This window comes from Peromyscus leucopus, chromosome 9 (assembly GCF_004664715.2).
Source record: "Peromyscus leucopus breed LL Stock chromosome 9, UCI_PerLeu_2.1, whole genome shotgun sequence".
NCBI classification, from domain to species: domain Eukaryota; kingdom Metazoa; phylum Chordata; class Mammalia; order Rodentia; family Cricetidae; genus Peromyscus; species Peromyscus leucopus.
The window spans coordinates 60538223-60557409 of NC_051070.1; the positions used below are offsets into that span (position 1 = coordinate 60538223).

The window sequence follows — 19187 nt, forward strand, 5'->3', positions numbered from 1 at the left end:
CTGCAGGCCAGAAGAGGGCACCAGATCTCATTACAGGTGGTTGTGAACCACCATGTGGTTGCTGGGAATTGAACTCAGGACCTTTGGAAGAGCAGCCAGGGCTCTTGACCTCTTGAGCCATCTCTCCAGCTCCGTATCAAGTCTTTTTTAAGTGTTGTGTTTTTTATGTCTCTAGGACAGGGACCTTTAAAATAAGGTGTTAGTTATCTTTAGGAATGAATATACCAAAGGAATAATCTGCCAGAGGAATCCATTGGGGAATGCAGAAAGAAATAAAATTTATAGATAAGGTTTATGTCTTTTATTATATATACATTTTATTATGTCTATCTCTATATCAGCAGTTTGTAAATAGTGTCTGAATATTATTTACTCAGAAATTAATCAAGAAATAGGATTAGAGTGGAAGTTACTATTCTGTATAAGTAATTGATTGCTACAAATGAAGATTTGGACATTTCTTTCTTGGATATAAAAGTAGTAAATGTCTTTTAATTCTAAATTAGTTAAATGCTTTTTATTCTAAATTTTGCATTTATGATATATTTGATTTTTAACAAATTGATTTTCATTTTACAGATTTTGATGTTTTTCTTTTTTCTTGGGGATGTTACATAATTTAAATATTAGTTTGTTTCTTTTTTACCAGCTTAGTGGTATTTCTAGTAAATTAAACTTACAAAACTGAGGAAGTAAACTTTGACAAGAGAAATGTACTTAAGATGTGTTGATTTCTGGTATTTTGTATAAATAGTAATTAGATTTTCCCCTCTAGCCACCTCGTACGTCTCATCCTGTAGTGAAGTTTTCGTGTACAGACTGTGAGCCAATGGTAATCGACAAACTGCCTTTTGACAAATATGAGTTGGAACCTTCACCACTGACTCAGTTTATTCTAGAAAGGAAATCTCCTCAAACATGTTGGCAGGTAAGTTGAAAAACTACAGTGAATAGAAAGTTTAAGGCAAGATGTTTCTTCTCTCTCTCTCTCTCTCTCTCTCTCTCTCTCTCTCTCTCTCTCTCTCTCTCTCTCTCTCTAAGATGTGTCTTACAAAGCTAAACTGGGGGACTAGAGAGATGGGCCAGTCAGTAACGTATTTGCTGTAAGCGCACAAAGACCTGGTAATCCAGATTTTGGATTCTCAGCACCTGTGTAAAAGGCCAGGTACAAAAGCTCATCTTCGAATTGGGGAGGAGACCTGGGACTCCTTGGCAAGATGGCTGGCTGAAATGGTGAGCTAGAGTTAGTAAGAGACTATGCCTCAAAGAATAAAACAGAACAATTGAGGAAGACACCCAGGGTCACCCTCTGGCCTCCACACATACCTGCACATACATGTACACACAAGCTAAACTGAATGAATCCATGGTTTGCATAGCGTTCACTGCAGGTGAATTTATTGAATGTGGATTTTAACCTTTTTTCTTAAACAGGTATATGTGAGCAATAGTGCAAAGTATAATGAACTTGGTCATCCCTTTGGTTACTTGAAAGCTAGTACAGCACTGAACTGTGTCAACTTATTTGTGATGCCTTACAATTACCCAGTCCTCCTTCCTCTCTTAGGTAAGTCATTCTTGTCATGTGCTCTTATATGATGCTAAGGAATGGCCCTCTCTTCTTAGCTCTGGAAATTAATGAGAATGCTAAACATACTTAAGGACATTTTAAGTATAACCTGCTTGTGTTTGTGATAAATTGGAAGTCAGTGTGATATCTTTACATTTTACAGAGGTATTCTACTGTATCTAAAAGTTTGAAAATTAAATATTCTAACTTTCTACAAGTAAGATTTCTTACAGATGATACTTTCTAGTGTAGGCTTTCTGCTTAATGCATAAAACATGCTATATTCATTAATATATGAGTACATGTTGTAAGAATTTATCCAACTTTTCATTTGGAAAACAGTTTTGTGTGAATATGTGCATGTAGGTCACAAGCGACAGGTCATCTTTGGGCATTATTGTTTAAGGAGCCATCCACTCAGTGGTTGTTGGGTTGTTTAAATTGATGGTTATTTTTGTGTAAAAACATGTGGTCCTGTGTGCATGATATGTTCCATGGTGCCACAGGACCACTTGTGAGACCATGTGGGTGCTGAGGATCGAACTTGAGTTGTTAAGCTTTGCTGTAGGCACTTATTTGAGCCGTCTTATCAGCCCAGAAAGACTTTTTTTTTTTGGTTTTTTAAGACAGGGTTTCTCTGTGTAGCTTTGCCCTTTTCCTGGAACTCACTCTGTAGCCCAGCCTGGCCTTGAACTCAGAGATCCACCTGGCTCTGCCTCCTGCGTGCTGGGATTAAAAGCGTGTGCCATCGCCGCCCAGCAACCAGAAAATCCTTTTATAATGAAGGAATTTATTCTGACGTGAGAAAGCCCAGTGTTCGTTTTCAGGTTCAATCTAGCTGTCATTTTTGAAGAGTGCTGAGAAACATTCCTTCCACAAAACATCAGATTGAAAAGTTGTAGTGAGGAGAGCTGGAGAGATGGCTCAGCAGTTAAGAGCATTGTCTGCTCTTCCAGAGGTCCTGAGTTCAATTCCCAGCAACCACATGGTGGTTCACAACCATCTATAATGAGATCCTATGCCCTCTTCTGGCCCACAGGCGTACATGCAACAGAACACTCTGTACATAATAAATAAATAAATCTTTAAAAGAAAAAGGTAATGAGTATATTAGTGGGTATTTTTTTGTATGAACTTGATTTTTTTCTAACAGGATATAAAATTTCTTTTTTCCTTGTGTATTTCTTGATATTCATTAATGTGTATTTTTTAGACCATAATTAACACCGTTTCACCTTAAAATTGAATTACAAACAAAAACCCTTAGAGCTAGATTTCCTGCTCTTAATTTTGTTAAGATTTTCTGGTGTTGCTGCCTCCGCAGTAACAAAGCAAACTTGAGAGGAGGTTTGACTAGATCCCAGTGAACGATGATACTCTGCTGTTTACTGTTCCCAGATGACTTGTTCAAAGTGCACAAAGCCAAGCCAACACTGAAGTGGAGACAGTCATTTGAAAGTTATTTGAAGACAATGCCTCCCTACTATCTTGGGGTAAGAATAACATTGTTAAAATAGACCTTGATGCTTACAGCTTTTTGTCAGTATTATAACCTTTTACCCATCACTGTAAATGACATGAAAATGGAATGTATAGATGACATATTATGAATATAATAATAGTGGTTGTGAAAATACATGAATACTGTATAGCCATGGCCAAGTACTGTCCTGGTGTTATGTGTATATTAATGGTGTTTGGTCCTTATAGTCACTCTGTGAGGTAGAAATGATTTATTTCTGCTTCACAGATGAAGGTCAGGAACTAAAAGTAAAGTGGTCCATTCCTAGCTCTGTTTTCTACTTTGATGCAAGAATTTTCCATCTCTGTCTAGAACTAATTTTCGAGGCAGTCCCAGGTATCATCAAAAGATTAATAAAAGTTTAGTTGCTTTGAAAGTCTAGCACAGGGTACTTGTCCTGTTAGAGAGTAAGAAGGAAGGGACTTACAGATAATCTTGACTCAGTTATCTTTCATAGCAATCTTTAAGACTTAGCCAGAGCTTTATGAGTATTACATATGAGCTCTGGGATTTGATTTCAGGAGACAACAGAGCTTATGCACTTTCCATGCCATAGGTTGTCTTTCTTTTTCTGGCTGTGTCTTGTCCACATATAGTAGACATGTTTACTGGTGATAGTTTACCGTATAAAGTGACTCTGAATTTAGCACCTCCTTACTGTTAAGTTTTTTACTGTTACATATTTGTTTTAAAGTTTTTATTCTGCTTATTCTCCTGTTTCTTTTCCCTCTTCAGAGCTTATTTTCTTTTTCAGCTCAGCTAATGATGGTAATAGTGAGGATTGACTGTCTGTCACTGGTTTACTGTATGCCAATGCTTTTATAAGGCTGGCTTTCCATGTATTGACTCACTAATTCCAGGACAACTTGATCAAGATAGATGTTACTGTACTCCTTCTGAAAGTGAGAGCCAAAGGAGGAGAGGGTGTCTCAGTGTACTATCCCTCCTCCCCGACCCTGGTGTATCTGCTCCTGTCTTCCACAGGAGTGTCTCCCCATGGTACTGAGCATTTCAGGACTTCATTCTTACTGCCCTGGAATGGATTATTATGCTTCCAATTCATGTTAATTATCTTATATCGCTTTTCATGCTACTGATAAACTGTATTATGTTTCTTTCAAGGCAAAGAATGCAGTTTGGGATGAGAAATTTTAAAAAGTCAACTAACTATATAGAACATTTTTAACAAACTTGACATTGAATGCTGTTTCCTTTTTCTTTTCTATAGCCCTTGAAGAAAGCTGTTAGAATGATGGGCGCACCTAATCTAATAGCAGACAGTATGGAGTATGGACTCAGTTACAGTGTCATTTCATACCTCAAAAAATTGAGTCAGCAGGTAATGTCAGAAAGTGGAAGTGAGCATTAAGAATTTGACTGATGGCTAGCTGGGCAGTGATGGTGTACACCTTTCATTCCAGCACTCAGGGGGCAGAGGCAAGCAGATCTCTCTGAGTTTGAGGCCAGCTTGGTCTACAAAATGAGTTCCAGAATAGCCAGGGCTGTTACATAGAGCTGTTACCCTGTATTGAAGAACAATCAAAAAGCCCAAACCAAACAAACAAAAGAATTTGACTGATAGCTAAGATGGTTAATAGCCTAGAAACTCTTTCTTGATGGCTGTCTTCTTTATTGCTGTGGTGCTGGGATCAAACCCAGCTTTTCTCACATGGTAGGCAAGCACTTTGTAACTGAGCTAATATTCTTGGTCAACACTTTCTTCCTTTCATTTTAAGGCAAGCTAATCTACCCCAGACTAAAATTTGGTAGTCCTCTTGCTTCAGGCTCTTGAGTAGCTAAGATGACAAGTGTACTACCACATCAAAGCTAACAGACTACAAGCAAGCTCTTGCTGGTTCTAAATTTTTAATAATTCTCATTTATGAATATGGCTTAACTTCTATATATGATTATTGGGGAATTTTTTTTTTTTTGAGAATTTATTTTAGAAAGAGCTTTCCCTTAGGAAAAAAAATTACCATTTTATTTTGCTTTGTGTTTTAAAACTTGTATTTTTTGGAATTGTTTCTTTGGAACAGTTTGTAAAACCATGGGATTTTATTATTCTAGCTATAAGTTCTATGAATAGATACTGTGACTATCAAGCAGTAGGCAGTTTACATCCATCCAAATTGTGAATGTCTTTTAAAAAATTTTTTCTAGTACTTTAGACACCTCTCTGAAACTTAAAAGGAATCAAAATGTGGTTCCAGTCTGCATCAGGGTTTTCCATATCTGTACATGCATAGTTATGTGCTAAATACATTGTCTTCAAGCAATTTGTTATCTTATTTCCTATTGCTTCTGAATTGGGAATGTTCTCTTCTATGAAACATTTATACATCATGGTTTCTGTGTGATGAATATTAATAAATAAAATAACTTGAAGGAATGTTTGGCTTGCTGCAAATGGTTAGAGTTGTGGGGGTTTGTTTGTTTGTTTTGGTTTGATACAAGGTTTTTCTGTATAGCTCTGGCTGACCTGGAGCTCACTCTGTAAAATGGACTGTCCTCAAATTCAGAGATCTACCTGCCTCTGCCTCCTGAGTGCTAGGATTAAAGGCCTGTACCTCTTCTACCTGGTTGAATTGTAATTATTTTAACTGATAAGTTATTGTTATTTAAGGGATGTTTGGTTTACCTAGTACTCAATGTAAACTATGTTTACTTGAGATTTTTAATTTTTTAAATGCAATAAATTTATGGAAGGGCATATTCACTAGTATCTGATTTATAAACTTAGATTGTATTGATGCAATTCTTGTTTTTCTTTATTTTAGGCCAAAATTGAATCTGATAGAGTCATCGGATCTGTGGGCAAAAAAGTAGTGCAGGAAACTGGAATTAAAGTCCGAAGCCGGTCACATGGTTTGTCAATGGCACATCGGAAAGGTTTTCAACAAATGCTGCAGGGAATTTCAGAGGATGTTCCCCACAGGCTGCTAGATCTTAATATGAAGGAGTACACTGGCTTCCAGGTTGCCTTACTAAATAAGGTAACAGTCTGCTTAACATTGCTTTAGTTGTGTTCTGTTCTTTATAGAGCAAGTCACAGTTGACATTACTAAAATTCAATGTGTCCAAGCTTCAAGAGGTCCTTTTATATGGCTGCAGAATGATCCTCATTGTATTATCACTGAACCATTGAGTTTTGGAATTCAAACAGAAATTGTATATGGTATGAATGAATGAGTTGATTGAGTAGTAAGCTTATTTGTATTATAGATGAAAACAAAGGCTTAAAGATTGCTAAATATTATAAAGCTTGTGTTAGAATTCACTTACACTGAAGACCTTAAAATGCTTTATACTCATTATTAAAACTGTTTACATTTCAGCAGCTTTTTTTGTAGACAATAGCCAAGCTGATTCTAGCATTTATATGGAAATATAAAGGGTCTGGAATAGCTGAGCCAATTTTGGAATAGGAATAAAGTTAGAGGACTGAATACGTGATTTAGATCTGAAAAACTATAGTGATTATATCGAGATGATTGGATGTGGTTAAATACACTGGAGAGGTCGAATGGAATAGACTAGAAGCGGGTTCTCACACAGTCATTTAACAGAGGTGCTATGATAATCAAACTGGAAAAAAGCTTTGTACAGTGCTACAACAATGGATATTCCTATACAAAATTAACTAGACCATTGCCTCACATTATTTGAAGTAATCATGGTCATAAATAGAAGAATTAAACCTTATGCTTACAGAAGAAAAAAAGTCTCCATGATGTTTTTAGCTAATGAAGATTTTTATAATAAAACATAAAAAACAAAATTGCAAACCCAAAATATTGGTAAAATGAACTTTTTAAAAAATTAAATATCTTGCTCTTCAGTGAACTGTTGTATTGTAACAAGGTGTAGTTGAATGGTTGAGTGATAGCTTAGCATCTGAGAGTCCCTATTTCCACCCTCAGTACTATATACTTTAAAGAAAGAACCAAAATAGGCAAGGTACAGGTTAGAAAGAAACCTAACATCTGATAAAAGACTGGTATCAAAATAACTGACATCCAACTGGCTAACAAAAATTGAATATTCCAGTAAAAATAACCAAAATAACACAATTGAAGAAACACGAACAGCACATAGAAAGGTAAATAGCCTTGTTAGCCATCAGAGGAATGCAAATTAAAGCATAATGTGATATTCATAGTTACTGCAGTGTCTAGTGTTGATTCAGACACAGAAGAATTGGAACGCTCATAATGAGTGAAGGAAGGCTGAAAAGATAGCTAAGCATTTAAGAGCAATTGCTGCCATTCCAGAGGACCTGAGTTTGATTCTCAGCACCCACGTCATAGCTCACATCTATAACTGTAGTACCAGGGAATCTTGAGGCACTGCTCATACATGGTACACCATGCGGGCAAAACAGTCACACACATAAAGATAAACTAATTAAATATAAACAAATAAGTGGCTGAAGGACCATAACTTGTGGTTTCTTAAGAGGTAATATAAATACTTGTTACAGTTAGCAATTCTTACTTGTGTCAAGACAAATGAAAATACTTATCTACATACAATATGTGTGCCGAATTTTCATAGCCACGTTATTTATTGTAGCCAAAAAACATCCATGTTGTTTTTTAAAAGACAAAACAAAATGAAATAGTGTTGTGGAATAAAAAGAATAGTGAAGTAAAAGAAGCCAGATATGAAAAGTTAGGTGTTGGAAGATTCCGAACATAAGATGGAATGAATATTGGTAGGCAGAAAGCTACCCATAGGGGATAGAAATAGGAATTGATAATAAACAGGGCTAGAGAACTTTCCAGACCATGAAAGCGCTCTAAAGCTAGGTTGTGATAATATCACCCAACTATAAACTCACACACTTACTTATCAGGTCACATGTTGAGATGTCAAAATGGTTTTTAGAAACCCTTCCAGTGTTTAAATAAGGAGTTTTGTTAAGTGATTTGCTTCTTTTACCCAGAACATACTAAAAAGCCCGTAAAGTTAAAGGTGAGTTTGAAATTAGTTTGTTGAGCTTACCATAAAATTTCTATCATTTGGCCCTAAAACAGTGTGTTTAAGATGGCATCGTGTGTCTGTTTTCTTTTTTCCTTTTAAAGCTACCAAGTTAACTTACATATTTTATATTTTACTTCTGGTCCTATGCTGCAGGCTAAGAGATTGTACACCCTTTTAAGTTCTGTTTAGAAATATTTTATCCTTGAATGTGTTTATATAGGATTTGAAGCCTCAGACCTTTAGAAATGCTTATGATATACCAAGACGGAATCTTCTGGATCATTTAACAAGAATGAGATCTAATCTTTTAAAGAGCACTCGAAAATTTCTTAAAGGCCAGGATGAAGGTTAGAGTATGATTTTAAATATTTCTGTTTGTAAAATAAAACTTTTCTTTATAATTCTAAGGGAATGGTAACACGAATTTTATAGGCTAATAGTCTCATTGTTAATTCAAACAAGTGACGTAAAAGGAGAGAATTGTTCACACACACACACATATATGTATATATACATACATAATTACAAATTTAAAAAAATATTTTTTTTAAAAAAAGGGTGATTCATCCTTATTTTCTATCTTCCTTCTTTCTGTCACTACAGTTTCTTTCATTTTTAGCCTTCAGAAACATGGATCCATGTAGTCATTTTCTTGCACTATTTTAGTGTCTTTGACAGTTTGACTCTGGGTGGCCATTTCATGGCATATTCTGCTACTTCTTTGATGTATCTATGTCATCTACTGCAAATCACATCATTAACCTTTGTTGTGACTTAAGTGTTCTCAATGCAGGTTTATATTCATGCGATAATTTCACTCTGCTTTTTTTTTTTTTTAAACAAATGCTACTATATTTTGCCTAGAAGATAAAATTAGTAGTTTAAATTTTTTTGGAGAATTAAAGACTATTACATTTTAATTTCTCCATACTAACTTCCAGTACGTTGTAACACGAGATGAGTGTAATTATTAGTGAGAGTAACTTTTATTGTTGATATCTTCTCTCTGAAAAGATCAAGTACACAGTGTACCTATAGCACAAATGGGGAATTACCAGGAATACCTCAAGCAAGTACCTTCTCCACTGAGAGAGCTTGATCCTGATCAGCCTCGAAGGTTGCATACATTTGGCAATCCCTTCAAACTGGATAAAAAAGGTAACTCTGAAATGTTCTATGATATAACTTGTTGTGGTAGCTGTTGCCAGTTTAGCTAAAGTTATTTTCTGGGTAGAGTATCTTATTAAGGTGTCAATTGACTAAATTATTAACGAATTGAGATTATTTGTACCACTTAAAAAGCTGTATAGAGGGACTGGGTAGAGGACTCCGTGGGCTAAGGACTTGCCATGCAAGCCTGAAGAACTGAGTTTAGATCCCCAGAACCCATATAAAAGCCATACACCATAGAACTCATTTGTAATTCCCGCACTTTTGGAAAGTTGGGAGTTAGAGACAGGTGACTCCCAGAAGCTAGTGGGCCAGCTAACCTACACACACAGTGACTAACAAGAGACCATGTCTTAAACAAGGTGGAAGGTGAAAACTGATACCTGAGTTTGAAACCCCTGACTTTCATATGTCTAGTATGGCATGCCCATATCCATGCTGACATGAATGCATGCACCTCCACTTAAATGGCATGGACATTCAAGAAAAGGATATTTTCTTTTTTGATATAGAGTAGAAAAGTAGATAGATACCAGAGGCTGCTGGAAGAAGGGGGAGATAATAATTAAGGGGTACTAAGTCTCAGCTTGAGGACTAAGTTATAGTGATCTGTTGACAACATTGTAATCCCAATTAATAGTAATAATGATGTGTTATATATTTCAAAATTGCTAAAAGAACATTTTTAACTCCCTTACCCCATCATACTTGAGTTGGTAAGATAATGGCTGTGTTAATTACCTTGATATTGTTTAAGTTTTTTTCTTTTGATTTTTTGAGAAAGGGTTTCTCTGTATAACAGTCCTAGCTGTCCTGGAAGTTGCTTTGTAGACCAGGCTGGCCTTGAACTCACAGAGATCAGCCTGCCTCTGCCTCCCAAGTGCTGGGATTAAAGGCGCATGCCACTACTGCCAAGCTTAAGATTTTATTTTTTACTTTCATCTATGTGTGAGCCTGTGAGTTATTCAACATGTGTGCTGGAGTTTTGGAGAATAGAAGAGGATGCTGGGTCACCTGGAATTGGATCTGTAGGTGTTTATAGGCTGTCACATGGGTGTTGGAAACAAAATCTAGTTAAAAGCAGCAATAAGTGCTCTTAGCTTTTGATCCCACAATTAAGTCTTTAAAATATAGTGTGTGTGTATGTGCATGCTCATGTCATGGCACACGTGTGGAAGTCAGAGGACAAATTTTTGTGGAGTCATTCTCTGGTTCTTCCACTTTTCTAAGGGTTCTGGGCTCTGAACTTGGGTCCCCAGGATTGTGAAGCAAAGAACCTTTACCTGCTATTCTCCCTTGCCAGCCCTTGATTAACCCTTTCTACACTGTGTAAATCAAGTCATCACATTATATGCTGTAAATGTGTAGTTATCCATCAGTTCAAATAGGTGGTGGCCATTGCATTTTAAAAATTGTGTATAAGTCTAAGCATTTTATATCTATTAATAGGGTATGATGATAGATGAAGCAGATGAATTTGTGGCTGGACCTCAAAATAAACACAAACGGCCTGGAGAGCCAAGCATGCAAGGGATCCCGAAGAGGCGCCGGTGTGCCTCTCCACTCTTGAGAGGCCGGCGGCAGAGCCCTGCTGTGAACAGCCACATCGGAGGGAAAGGACCGCCTGCACCCATGACTCAAGCACAGCCAGGTCTTATTAAACCCCTTCCTCTGCATAAAGGTAGCACTTTGGGGCTTTCAAATACTACTTGCTATTTTGGGGTTCCTAAGGGAAGAGATTTTTTTTATAATAGAAACAGAAAAAGATTGTTCAGCAGAGTCCAGTGAGTATTATTTATTGTGAATTGGTATGTAGTAGCGTTTGGGTGTCTTATAACATGTATTCATACTTTATATATTCATACTTTATTGTATTATTATGTGTCATGCTCTAAAATGACATCAGTAAATCTCAAGTACTTCACAAATGATTTTAGAAGGAGTATTGTCACTACCAGCGAAAATGCGCTTTTCAGTTTAGTAAAACCCAACAACTATTAAATGCATGTTATACTGTGCTACAGATGTGGGTAAGGCAGTAGTGATCTCTGTCCTCACAGTAGGTAAAAAAGTCATATTCAATCAATTCCAAGTGTGACAAATGTTAGAGCATTTGACACAAAGAATTAATTTCCTGAGAACATTATGTTTGCGGATGGGTGTAAATTGAAGCTTTAGCTAAGGAGTCTAAAGAGAGTATGCATAAAAATACATAAAGAGAAAGGTATTAAGGAGACCCAAAAGAATCCCATTATAACACTGGTATTGGGCATATTTAGTAAGAAGAGAATGCAAAGATATTCAGTCCAGATCATGGGTGGCCTTATTAAAAGGATAGTGAGAAACCATTGAAAGATATGAAAGAGGTGGTAACCTGGTTAATTAGATTTAATAATTATATTTGAATATAACATGGGATATCAACAGGGAGAATGTATATGTGGGAATATAGAAAGCTTAATAAATCAATGTTTTTATTAATTATACAGAGTGACCCCACTGGCTTAAATAACATCTTAAATGGAGAGAAACTGAATATTATATACCATTTGTTGGGGTTCTGCAATATTCCCTTATAAATGCTCTTAACCCTTCTCCCCTATCCTTTATTGAATATCAGAATGATCAAGCCTCTAGATCTAATAATTCCACAGGAAATAAAAGACAGAAAAGCATGTTAAATAACAAAAGTGGGGTAGAGTCAGAAAATTAAGGTCATAGGGAATTTTAGAGGACAAAAAAAAATCTCTTGTTTTTGTTGTTAAGGTGAAAAGAGAGGTACAGAAGGTTTATAGAGTCCGAGGTAGCAGGAAACAAACCAATTACAATTCAAGGGCCTCATTTGGACCCAGAATCAAATAAGTTCAAATTTTTTCAAAAACAAAATCTATAAAACAACTGAAGGATGTAGATGCTGACAGGATAGTTGTTGTTATAATGTAACTATTGTGCATCCACAAGGGCTAGTTATTAAATACAGATGATTATAACCTGACAGTGTGTGTCTTGAAAAACAATAGGCAAGTTGAGAAAAGCAATGAGTGTAAGTGTGCTTTAATAGTGTGTTGGCAATTTCAAATGCTTAAAAACAGACCAAGAAAATTAGAAACCTCTTTTGGTCTCTTGTCTGTTTTATCAGTAGTACTTTGTAGACGAAGAGAAAAATAGAGACAGTCAGTATGAAAAACTAGTTTTGAGTTTAGCTCTAAAGGGCAGAGAGGCTGGTGAGTGGTCCTGAAAAGCTGATACAGAGGAAAATGGTGGTTTTGCTTGAGAGTGTTTAAATTCTGGCATGATGGACACATTATAGAGAAAGGTCAAAATAAAGATGAGAGAGGCATAATCTTCACCAAGAAGGCAAGAGGAGATGGCCCAGAGTGCTGATGAAAGAATGTTGCTTTTGTTGAGCAAAATGGGTTTGGGTAGAAATTAATTAGGAACGGGTATAGAAGAGATTTCAGGGCTTTGCTTTTCTTCGTAAGTAGAAACTAGGTACACTACTGAGATAGAGGTGAGATTAGAAGAGAATGAAGGAAGCTGAATCATACCTGTAGGAGAGGAAGAAGATGCTAAGCAGTGCTGAAGATCTAGACCTAGGTGGTCATTGGGGCCATCCCTGCAGACCCATTTCTCCAGGAGTTGCATCACTCCAATGAAAGGTCTGCAGCTAACAGACAGAGTAAACTAGCCATTAAGTCTGGTGTTTTACTTGACAGATATACCATAGTGCAGGCAGGGCGTTAGAGCTAGATCATTGGGACATTGGTACAAAGTGACCTACCATGGGGATAAGCCTCATAAAGAAGTTATGATTATTAGACGAAAGTATAGAGGAGTTGCTGGAGTAAACGTCCAGCTATATTGTAGATAGGGATGCACCTCCATCTCCGAGTTTGTGTTAGATGGAGAGGTGGAAATGGGATTGAAAGGTTTTTGAGGTCAGGTTTTTGTAGATGACGCTCTGCACAGATATTAGGTGTTGCCTAACTTATCCAGTGGACCATGAATGAGGTTTATCTAGGATCCTTGTTTAACTACTCGTTATCTTGCACATCAAGGCTGGGCACAAAGGAAGCATTTGAGAGGCTCTGCTGGGGCTACTGCAACTTTGAGTTGTAAGAACCTCCTAGAAAGTCAGGAGGGGCTTGAGAATGTATAGTGAGTGAGGTACCAGAGCATATGCACTGAGCTCCATATGCAGATGGTGAAGGGATTAGCTAAGTGATAGTATTGCTCAAAGTGCAAGGTTTTGGGGTTTTGTTGTTGTTGTTGTCTTTTTAAGACTTAAATAGAAATTTTGAAATTGCATTTAGGAGGTGAAGGGGAGTCAGTGGCTGTATGTCCCACTTTTACACTTAATGAAAAAGCAATTTCTACTCCAGGTTTGAAAAGGAGAACAGTGTTACTGTTTTTATTTTTAAATAGGAGAGCTACGTTTTCATTAAAGCAGAAATTATTGTGATTTTTTAGCCTCAACCTTAGCCAAAAGGCTGAGATGGGTTCAGCTGCTGTTCTGGAGACCAAACAATCCACACTTTAGGAGACAACTCTAAGAGTCTTGTATTTATTGGCAAGCTTTTGGGTCTACTGATCTAATGAGCTGAAGTGGGCACCAAAGTGTTGCATGGCTGGGGCCTGAAAGGATGGCTCGTAAACATGTGCTATGAAGTGTGTGTGCCCTACTTGGTGTTCCCTGCAGAATGCTGAGTGGTAAACATCATTGTGTACTTTGCTCTCTAAAGAACAGCAGGTTTATAAGACAAAAGTAGGCTTAAAATGAGGTAGGTAGAACTCTAAAGCTGACAGTGACAATTTTAGTGATATATTTTTCTCTGAAGTACTGAAAACTTGTTTAATAAAAATTGCTAAAATAAGGTAGAAAACTGAAAGCTAAAATAAGCTTTGTTTTAAATTTCTTTCTAAGGGCAGAATTGCAGGTTTCTGTAAGTGTTACGAATGCTTCATATTGACATATTGTATCTTTGGCAAAGCCTAAGAACCATATTATATTGTTGGTATGTCTTAGTCTAAGAAATGAGTTATTAGTAGTAATTATGTTACTTGAGCATTTTTATTCTGTACTTTAATCCTGGGTCTCACTTTTGGCTTCATTTCTTTGATTTCATTTCAGAAGCCACTAATGATTCAACAGTAGATGATGTGGTTGAAAATCACGTTGCAGACCAGCTTTCATCAGACATGACACCAAATGCTATGGATACTGAATTTTTAACATCTCCAGCCAGTCTTCTGGAACCATCAACCAATCATACAGAGGCCCTTGGTCATGAACATTTAGGAAATAATGACCTCACTGCTGGTGGATTTTTAGAAAATCATGACGAGCCAAGAAATAAAGAACAAAGTGCTGAAGAGAATATACCAGCATCTTCCCTCAGCAAAGGAAAGAAATCGGTGCATTGCAGAAGCCATGAGGAGGTCAACACGGAACTAAAAGCACAAATAATGAAAGAGATCCGAAAGCCAGGAAGAAGTATGTAGAATGAGAGAGAAAACTTGATTTCTTTATGTGTTCAAATAAGCAAAAACAGTCAAATTCACTAAAGCATACATCTGATTCTAGATCAGTCTTTGAAGTACTCTCTGAACTCTCTAAGATTTAAGTTCTTACTGAGCTGGAAAACACTGAATAATCTTGGTGCTCATGGTACTCCAGTGTAGCAGACAGCAGGGAATTTATCTAAAGAGGGCTGTAAGATCTACTAAAAGATGTAGTCAGGTAGCTGCCATAACAGGGACCCAGAATCTTGACTGTTATTCCAACTAGGAGTTGAAATTTTAGTAGAACAGCGAACCTGGACAGACTACTAAATGACTGAGTGCTGGGCTGACAGTGTATTTATATTTAACAAGTAGGGCACTTGTATAGCCCAAAGTTCAGTTCTCAACATGCCCCTTCTGCAAGTCCTTTGAAAACCTCTCTACTGCCCGCCACCATGTATGAATTATGATAGCTACCTAGATGTGCTTTAGCCCCAAACCAAAGTCATTAAGACTGTCACATGAGTGTGAGAGAACTCTGGGTACAAGAACTGTGAGTAGTGATGTCATCCATTCAGGATATAACCAGGCCATCACTACTGTGATGGTATAATGACATGCAGCGGAAGGGCATTCAGGAACTTGTGGAATCTTGGACAGAGTTAGATCTGGAAACTGAAGCAGTGCCTTTAACCTTTTGGGGTTTTCTCCTTCCATTGTGTTAGAGTTTAGAATTTCTGTAAAGGTTGTTTGCCTGTTTCTCCAAATGACTGCAGAGCTCTTTAATTCATTCATCTCTAAGCTGGCTTGCTGTCATACTGGGAAGTTTTGGCCAAAAAGGGGGGGGGCTTGGCAAGTTGTTTAATTTTTGATGATACATACTTTCATGCACATATTAACAAATAAGGCACCTGTATCTATATTAACGGTGGTAACATTTTTACGTGCAATATTTTTGTCTGAGTATATCTCAATGCAAAGAAGCTGCAGGAGAAACATTGTGAGAATACAAATAAAACCAGTTAATTGTTTTTCCTTCTCTTGTTTTAAGAATATGAAAGAATCTTCACTTTACTGAAGCATGTGCAAGGCAGTTTACAAACAAGGCTAATATTTTTACAGAATGTCATTAAGGAAGCATCCAGGTAAAGAAGCTTGTTTGTTACTAAATACTAATGAATAGTTTTCAGGCTGCATACATGATATTTGAATGGCAGTTGTTATGCCCTTGAGTTTATGCATGAATTTGATTCGTTTAAATGTGTGGGTCCCGCCCCCAGCCCCCTTTTAGGTAATTGAAAGTTGTTCATTGAAATACACACACAAACCCTTGAGGAATTATGGGCCTTTTCCCTTGTAAATTACTGCATTTCTTTTAAAATTCTTGTTTTTTCTTCTCTGTTGCTTTTTGATGTTTGTTGTAAATCTTTTAATTTTCCTCCCTTTCTCTATTAATTATTTTAAGTGATTAGAAATAACCTTGAAAGGTAATATTGTAATGTTAGGAAGGTTGAGAATAACTGCTTTAGTTAGGGTTTTTTTTTTCGAGTGGCTTGGGCGTGGGTTACTTGAATGATCAAAATATAAAGCTATACATTTTCATATAAGTTGAAATATTTTAAATTATTCAGCTTTTAACGAAAACTATTCTGTCTTTTGTTCAGTTTAAAGCATGGCTTGAATTTTTAGTGTAGATGATTTTTGACCCAGCGTTTTGCTGCATAGCCCAGGCTGGCCTCAAACTTAGATTCGTTCTGCCTTAGTTTTCCCAGTGCTGGGATTCTAGGCGTGTGCCCTATACTGATGCATCTTGGATCTTGTTGTGTTGCTTGGATCTGTTTTTCAGCCACTTTTGTCGTAGAACTTGGTGCCTGTTTGTATCATTTTACTAGTAAGAAAGAAGTAGGAACAGAACATCCAATATTTTGAGATACTCTAAAAAACATGAGTGATAGTAATGATTTTGTATATATAATTTTAGCCTACTTATATTTGGTACTGAAGAACATGTTGTGTTCTATATCCTGTGTTGTAGATACCTTACTCCACTTGATGTGCTAGTCCTCAAATGTAGTAGAGCCTGTGATTTTCACATGCTGCTCCCCATTTTCCATTTCCTTTTGTAGGCACTTGCATTCCTTGTTTCCATTCTTTCAATACTCACTTTTCAAAAAGGACTAGATGGTACTACAGTAACTGCTCTGGGATCCAACTTTACTATAATGTTTGGAATCCTTGTGTACATTAGTATTTTTCTCCTTTTATCTTCCTTTTTGGTGGTAGGAAGGATGACCACTCTCCCATTGTTCCTAGGACTAGATTCGTTCTTTTAAGGAAAAAACTCTTTGATTCTGTTCTGGTATGCAGAGTAATTTACAGGTCTTTCATCAAGTTTGTACCAGTTTATTTTGTATGTTTGGTACACATGTGGAGGTTAGAGGACAACTTTTAGGAGTCGATTAACACTCAAGTCATCAGGGTTCAGGGTTGGCTGTCTGCTTAGTCCCCAACAGATTTAAAAAAAAAAAAAAACAACTTTCTTTTATTTGTTTTTTTGAGATTATAGTATTATGACATTTCCCTCTTCCCTTTTCTCTCTCCAAAACCTCTCATATAACACCCTTGCTTTCTTTCAAATCCAGATCCTCTTCTATTATTAACTGATGTTACATACATATAGCTGCTTGTATGTGTGTGTGTGTGTGTGTGTGTGTGTGTGTGTGTGTGTGTGACACAATCATATATATAAAACCTGCTTGGTCTGTGTAGTGTTACTTTTGTATGTCTATTTTAAGGGCTGACCATTTGTTATTGCATAACCAATTGGTATGCTCTTCCTGGAGGAAGACTGTTTCTCCCACTTACAGCATTCTTTAGTTGCCTATTAGTTCTTTGTGTAGGGTTGAGACCTCATAAGCTTCTTCCCCTGTCCACTTTAGCATGTGTCTTGGTGTTATCCTTGTTTAACTCATGTTTAGGCATTTCCCAGCAGATCTTATGTGTTGGTTTTCATTTTCGTTCTACTTTAAAATAAATAATCTTTCCCAAACCAGTTTTTCTTTTTGAAACTTAATAGTTTATGTATGCTGTCCATTAAGATGTAATTGAGAATGTTTTTACTTTTCTCCCACAGGTTTAAAAAACGAATGCTAATAGAACAACTGGAGAACTTCTTGGATGAAATTCATCGAAGAGCCAATCAAATCAACCATATTAATAGCAATTAAAAGAAAATAGAATGTGGCCACTTATTTCACAGTCTTCTCCAAATACAAAGTAAATACAAGACTGTTGTAATCTTGCATTCATTCTTTGACATGCATTGTTGGCTATTTGAAATACTAAAAACAGTCTACAGATCCTTTCCATCATTTTACAGTGACCTTTTCATTTTGGTTTATTTTTGTAATGTGAAAAGTATCACTAATTTTTTTTTTTTTTTTTAATTTAACAAACTAAAACTGTTCTCCAAATCCTCCGCTTGTCATTGGCTCTTGCGTGTCAGTTTCCCTCAGGTTATATTTTCTTAAACCAACCTTTAAAATTGTCAGCTCTGTTAAGGTTGAACTTTGCCAAAAAAAAGAAAAAAGAAAAAAAAGAAAAAAAATTAAAAAGAAGTTACTTTGTAATTTTTGGGGAAAAAAGCACATACATTAAGAACTAGGTAATGTTTTGTATATACAGTTATTTTGGATATATTATTGTAAGTTGTACAAATGTATTTTGAAGAATATTTAAGAAAAGCACTTTTGTTATTCCATCAATAAATGCTCTATTTTACTCTTGTGTGGTTTAGGAAATAATCACATTTAAAGTAACTACTTAAGAACATTCTAAGACAATGGAATTTTAAAGGCCTTGCTTTTAGCATTGAAAAATACACAACTTAATATTTGTTAAACTATTGTAATTATATGTTACATAACCTGCATTGTCTTTATTAATATATGTTCTTAGTTTTTGTTGGCCATGCCAGCATACTCCACTCTTACTTAGATAATGGGAATGGTTATGCCTGTGGTTGACAGACAGACACGTTTTAAAAAACAATTTTAAAAGTAGATTACTGGGGGTATTACAAGTTTCCTAGCACCCTTTAACCTTTCTCACAGGATTTGGATGACACTCAAGTCTAGCCATTAGTTAGGGCATGGTAGGTTTAGGGTATGTCACATTCTGAAATGTCTAGTATGTAGTAATTTGGTCCCATGTCATGCTTACATGAGTCCGTGACATGGTGACTCAGAGGGGATCTCTCGATTCTGACACTGAGACTGTTATTTAGAAGATGATTGTGCTCTTTTCATTTGCCCCTGGACTTGCACAGGATGAGACTATCTGGTACTTAGGTTCTCTATCCTCACAGGGCTGCACACCCTTACACAGGATGGGACCCTGTGTCCTGACTCATGCACCCATTCATAGATCACTGCTGTG

The 19187-nt window shown here is 36.5% G+C and overlaps 1 protein-coding gene across 7 annotated transcripts in view; it reads left to right on the top strand.

Annotated features, from left to right (window-relative positions):
* The window catches only part of Ints6 (integrator complex subunit 6), an 87020-nt gene extending 68366 nt beyond the window's left edge, over positions 1-18654 (top strand). For 4 of the 7 annotated variants that reach the window (XM_028884170.2, XM_028884173.2, XM_028884175.2 and 1 more), the window contains 11 exons: positions 776-928; positions 1435-1567; positions 2969-3063; positions 4321-4431; positions 5873-6088; positions 8299-8425; positions 9093-9233; positions 10696-10929; positions 14380-14742; positions 15802-15895; positions 17884-18654. In XM_028884170.2, coding sequence (XP_028740003.1) covers positions 776-928; positions 1435-1567; positions 2969-3063; positions 4321-4431; positions 5873-6088; positions 8299-8425; positions 9093-9233; positions 10696-10929; positions 14380-14742; positions 15802-15895; positions 17884-17977 — 1761 coding nt within the window. In that variant the 3' untranslated portion in view covers positions 17978-18654. The remainder of the gene's footprint in view (positions 1-775; positions 929-1434; positions 1568-2968; positions 3064-4320; positions 4432-5872; positions 6089-8298; positions 8426-9092; positions 9234-10695; positions 10930-14379; positions 14743-15801; positions 15896-17883) is intronic. The other 3 variants (XM_028884172.2, XM_028884176.2, XM_037208471.1) reach the window with 2 other exon arrangements.
* The last annotated feature ends 533 nt before the right edge of the window (positions 18655-19187 follow it).